At 36.8% G+C, this 6,000-nt stretch overlaps 1 protein-coding gene across 2 annotated transcripts in view; it reads right to left on the reverse strand.

Annotated features, from left to right (window-relative positions):
• Nucleotides 1-3,617: 3,617 nt before the first annotated feature.
• Nucleotides 3,618-6,000, reverse strand: part of LOC105559446 (calcium/calmodulin-dependent protein kinase kinase 1) — a 74,427-nt gene continuing 72,044 nt past the window's right edge. For both annotated transcript variants that reach the window (XM_012007730.1, XM_012007729.1), the window contains 2 exons: nt 5,603-5,799; nt 3,618-5,137 (listed from right to left, as the gene is read on the reverse strand). In XM_012007730.1, coding sequence (XP_011863120.1) covers nt 5,083-5,137; nt 5,603-5,799 — 252 coding nt within the window. In that variant the 3' untranslated portion in view covers nt 3,618-5,082. The remainder of the gene's footprint in view (nt 5,138-5,602; nt 5,800-6,000) is intronic.

Below are 6,000 nucleotides of genomic sequence, written 5' to 3' on the forward strand. Positions count from 1 at the left end.
AGATGATGTTTCAATTAACGCGGGTGAGCAGGAGGGGGGTGGGGAAACAATAGCGGCGGGAGGGGGGGGGGGTGTTAAAGTGGGCCGTTAAAATTTTTACGAGAGTCCACGTTGGCTTAATGAAAGGGGCTGATGCGCGAGGGAGAGCAGTAGCACTCGGAGATAAATCATGAAAGATTTAATAGTTGAGTCGAGTTTTACGAGGCAAATGACGTTAATGGAAAGATAAAAAGGATTTATTACACAGACGAGCAATTACAGTACTTAGTTACTACAAATGCGTAAGAAGAATTTCGACCTTTTCACAGCGGATCGCAGTATCTAGAAGCGTAAGCTTGGTGGAATGTTATTGCAGCTATAGCAAATAGTAAGACAACGCTTTCAAGAATTGCTTCTTGTTCGCGTTAGCTTGTCCATTAGTTCCGAAATTTTGTGCGCGATAACCGCGGCATCGTGCAGTCCCCGTTGAAATATCAAAGTCGACAGTTTGTTATATTTCGCAAACGCACAAATAAATTGATATCATCGATTTAATTAAGGAAAGGACCGATGTTCCAATGTGGACTGCACAATATCTAGAGTGTTGCGATTATGTCGCAATTTGTCATTTAGTAAGTAAAAGTTTTTGTACAATTTCTCGAGTTTAACAAGAGACAGAGAGAGAGAGAGAGAAAGAGAGAAAGAGATAATCGAAGATAACATCTAAGAAAGTGTTAAGAAGATAAAAATTGCAGCTACTTAAGATTCTAAAGACATCTCTAGAGTTGTGGATTTTCGAAAGTTGACAACGGAAGGATCTCATGAGTATGTGACAAGAATAGAAATATCGAAATAATATATACATATATCGCATAATATATTGATTGTCGAGTAAAATCAAATTCTAATCGGTTATTTAATGCCTCGGTTGAGCATCACAAGTACTTTTGGTCGCGATATCGAGCGCGGAGAGATTCGTCACATCTAAATCGTTTGATAATAATCTATGTTTAAGGTGTACTTAGTCTGCACAAAGTGTGTATTTCATCCGTTACAGCGAGATTTAGAAACAGAGTGCGCGTCTAATATAGGATACAAAATATCTTGTGCAATATGTGATAAAGAGTTTATCGTAATTCGTAAAACGCATATACGAATGTGTGTGTGTATATATATATACATATATAACCGTTTAAATAACAATAATTGTATACCCGTAACAATTCGGAAAATGTCTACTGATAGCAATTCGCATCGAAATGCACATCAAAATGCGTTTAATTAATCACTGAACGTATAGACTGAAGAAAATTAAATTTTATTACAAATTGATGAACGTAGAGGACGTTATGGAATAACATAATACACTAGAATGTAGAGCAGCCGTTAGAAGAATTAATATCGCACATAGTATTACATACAACATAATTGCGGCGCATATGTTATCAGTAGACATCCGTATTTCTGGAAGGATTCCTAGATCCATATTGGCATCCTCTCCTTTAACTCTAAATGCAGCTGTCTACGCTTTGAATTAGACAGGCGTATTTAGGATTAGTCGCGCGACGATGCAATGCGGATCTTAATTTATGAGGCGCCGAATATATCTAGTAAATGTAAACATATTAGGAAGTGTATGTATATTGTTTTTTCTTCTTGGTGATTAATTCGCCACTTTCACTGGGCTCGCTTATTCCTGGCCTATGCAATAATGTGGAGGATGAGTCGGCTCGCACAGACGCGGAATCGCCACGGCCGAATAAAAGTCGTGTAAACGTGCGTGCTCAATAATTATCCTTATCGAATAGCAAAGTCCGTCGCAGTCTCCGTATGGCAATTGTATGCGCTGTGAAATTGAGATGCGCGCGAGGCTCGGGACACGATACGTCTCGAACCGTCCGCTACCGTGAGCTCTGAAAGCTATCTCTTAAATTCATACGTTTGTATTGTGGTCCCCCGTGTCTCAATAAGGTCCGACAAAATCACGAGTCTCTCTTTGGTTGCCTTTTCTTGGTCGTGCGCTCGGCGCCGTTAATGTGAATCATAAATTTTGAATTCAATCAAATCCCTCGCAGTGGTAACTTGTAATTTAAGAGTCTCGAAAAGAAAAGACAATGAAAAAATAATTCAAAGACATTGTATCTTGAATAAAAAGTATAAAAATTATCTGCCATTTTGTCTGATCAAAATACAATTGTTAAATATAATTGGAACCAAGTTCATTTGAATTTAGAACGAAGGCAAATTAGAAATTGTAATTGTAATTCTTATATCATTCCAATAAGTAGAATTTGAGATAGAAATTTGTGTAAATATTATAACGTAAAGTACTAAACCATACAAATGAACAAGACTTACGTTGTTTCGTATTATTATATAACTTATAAATATATATGTATTATCTATATAATTAAAATTAAGCAAAATTATATAATTGACTAATAATCATAAAAATATATAAAATCAATATCATAAATGATGTATGTAAATTACATAAAGTTTAACGTTAAACAAGAGGTCAATCGTATATTTAATGGCACGAACTGAAGAAGGGCGTCGTTGTATCGCGGGTTTTCGTTTACGAGCCTACTTTTTTTAAAAAATACGAATATCGTACATACAAAATATGAATACAATATACGTACACCTTTACGTTTATATACAATATCTATGCAATCTACGTACCTTGTAAATCGAAATAAGTGAACTGCAAAAGACACTTATAACAATCATAAGATCTCAGGCACATGAGCGATCTCTCGCCACGTGATTGATATTTTGTAGCGGAAAATCTGTCGATTCGATACAATGCTTTGTTACACACGGGTGGGTATACGCATGGGAGATTACTTTGTCACGACGGTCTCAAAACCGAATGTCCCATTTTCGCGTCGGTGTATATAAAACATACGTGTTTATACGCGATATGCATACGAGTAGTGAGAGAATATCGATTTCAGAGTTACACAATTATTATTGTACCGCGTAAAATGATCGCCGAACAATTAAATACAAATAGATTGCATGACATGCAAATTAAGAGGACGGAAAAAGAAGAGGATGTTACACGAAATCAAAAAATATATGAAATAATCACAAAATGAATTATATATTTTACATATAAAATTTGAAAATATGTAAATTGCAAAGTAACAAATTCTAATAAATGCATATTATTATTTATACTATGTTATCGATTTAAATATTACGTTTTTATCCGGTGATTAGAATACAAAATTAATCATATTATATATAATAATATATTTATATAACGTAATGTATATTATTAATATAAATAAATAATAATATACTGTTAATCTCTGTACTACATGTAATACGATTAATTTTAGATTCGTCATTTTTTTTAAATATTTTATTACAACTTTAATTATTTTACATATATAAAAATATTTAAGTTGTAATACATTTTTAAGTTAACTGTTTTACGAAAAATTCTTTCGCTGCTCGTTGAGTGCGGAGACAACTGCTCATGTGCGTGAAATCTTATCCTTGGGACGAGCGCTAATCTATTATATTATCTGTCAATCCAGTTTAGACGAGAACCTATATGACTGGCTATAATCAGAAACGTATGATAGAAATCTTTTCACTTTTCCCCCCTATTTTTCTCTCTTTTCTCGTGAATTTGAAAAATATTATTCTTACTCTAGTTTCAAGTACAGTTTGTTTCTGCTGTGCTTAAATAGTAATTAAATATTTGAGTGATCTGTTCATGCAGAACCTCTTCGTTCAATTCTTGTTCCATATCTTTCGTGTTCATGAACTATATTTATAATTTTCACAGGTTTATCATAATATAGATCATCCAGACTGATTTGCCGATAGAATCTATTAAAAATTATTCAAAGTGGCCCGTTAACGTGAAATATTTTTTCACGCAATTTTATTTAAATTGCGATGTAAATTTAGTAAGCCGAACGGATACGTTCGTATAAGATGGATGTTCACCTTGAATTTTATCGATATTGAACGTGGCAACTAGCAAAGCAAAAACGAGTTTCAAAAACAAAGGGAAAAAAAATTTTTCAATTCGTACATTGCTCGTGCCGGGCTTTTGACGTGATATTTTTATATTAGGACGTACAAAAAAAACGTAAAATACTTTTTCAGTGGTTCTCTCTAGCACTGGATTGAACGTATACGAGTTTCAATTTTCAAGTTATTTACAAACGTGCGCGTCGCGGGCGCACATTTCTTAGGATATTAATGGAATGAAAACCTCCGGCGAGGCATGTCTTAATTTCGGATCATCCTCCGCGATAAGTGCATCTATCTACTTTCGTTACACGATGTTGCACACGTGATTATAACATTTATAAATATTTGATCACTTCGTCAATCTTTAATAAAATAACGTAGTGATCCGCGCGCTTTTTTTTTCATTATTTTTCCGTTATTGATACAAATTGCTTTTAGAAGTTCGCCGGATAAAAAGCAGAAAGAACAAAATGATATTTAGTCGATCGTTCATACCGAATGTTGTGTAGCCGTGAAAAAAATTTGCCGGACATTTTTATTCAAATAGAAAATATTGGCAGTTGATAGCGAAGTAAATGGTAATAATAATTTTACTAGACTCTCTTTTTTGGGGGGAATATATACGATGACCTATTCATGCGCGATGATTAATTATAAATAACGTTCCCATCCTATTCTATCATGGTCAAACGACAACAATAATTAAAGGTACAATCATTGGATATCACCGTAATATGCGTAACGTTCAAACGTTTTCAATCGTATATGTAAAAACATTTGAGATCTAGCAGAAACTTTTTCAACGAGTCCTCGATCCGCTTTTTCGTCAGCCTCGCCGGTTAGAAATTTTCGCGCATTCATAAATAACTCACGGAGCTCTTACCTGAAGCGAAACTGAAGGTAATGCCCCGTGATTCTGACGATACAAGCGACGAGAGAGTGAAATCGATAACGACGGGTTCTCTGGAAGATTAAATTTTCGTTGGTTCGTTCGACGATTTCGCCTTTTGATGTCGCGGTCGCTCGTTCGCGATCGACGATCAGTCCCGATCTATCTTCCGCTTGACGTCGGGATGTTTCACGCTACTTCTATCGACAGTAACACTACCTCCTCTCGGTTTCCGTCACGGGCGACAAGGGAGTTTCCACCGATAGTTGTCTGCCAACACGCAAATAAGGGAGGGATTAATTGGGAGAGGAATTATTGCAAAACAGACAAGCACGAGGGGACAATAACGCAGCATACATATATAATATTGCTTTTTACTATCGGTTGATTTATATTACGACCAGCTATGCGCAATTTATTCGTTCAACCTTTTATTCGTATAGAAATAGAAATAAATTGCATATTATCCATCACTTTTAATGCGCAGCAGCGATGCGTTTTGCAAATTAAATGAAATATCCACGGAGAACATTTATACGTTTGCAGAGAAACCCTTTTAGACGAATCGTTTGTAAACGAAATCCCCCGTCGAATATTTACTTCGGCAAACGATTGTTTCAGCGAGCGAGATTCTTCTGAACGGCGCTCTATTGTACGTAAAAGAATTTGAAGCGGCATTCGAAAAATACACAGGGGTCCCTTTTTTCTCTTTCCGAATGGCGGAACGTATTTTACCTGCCGCTTATGTGCCAATCGTAGGAATCCGGCGCGGAATTGCTTCTCCCGGCCTCGTGAAAACGTTCCGCTTTCGCATCTCTCATCGTGTCGCCCTGGGGCGAGGAAGCTACGTCGCCTTTTGGTCCTGCCACCGGCGTCTCCGTGCCGGCGCCGTTGTCCGCTGTCCGCCCGAGCCGCTTAGGCAGAAATGGATTCTGCAAAGTAGAAATAGTTCGTACGCTTATTTCCCCGTTTTATGCTCCAGTAAACCCGAGGGACGAGACGTCGAGTTCCCTCTTGCAAAGTCCGCGAGCCGGCGTTATCCGTATCGGCGATAAAAATGTAAATTTGCTTCAAATGGCTGGGCCCTTGCGCGATTCTCGGTGCGCACGAATGATAGAGGAAAGGAAAGCAGA

This window comes from Vollenhovia emeryi, unplaced genomic scaffold (genome assembly GCF_000949405.1).
Source record: "Vollenhovia emeryi isolate VEMERY1.0 unplaced genomic scaffold, V.emery_V1.0 DF939271.1, whole genome shotgun sequence".
NCBI classification, from domain to species: Eukaryota; Metazoa; Arthropoda; class Insecta; order Hymenoptera; family Formicidae; genus Vollenhovia; species Vollenhovia emeryi.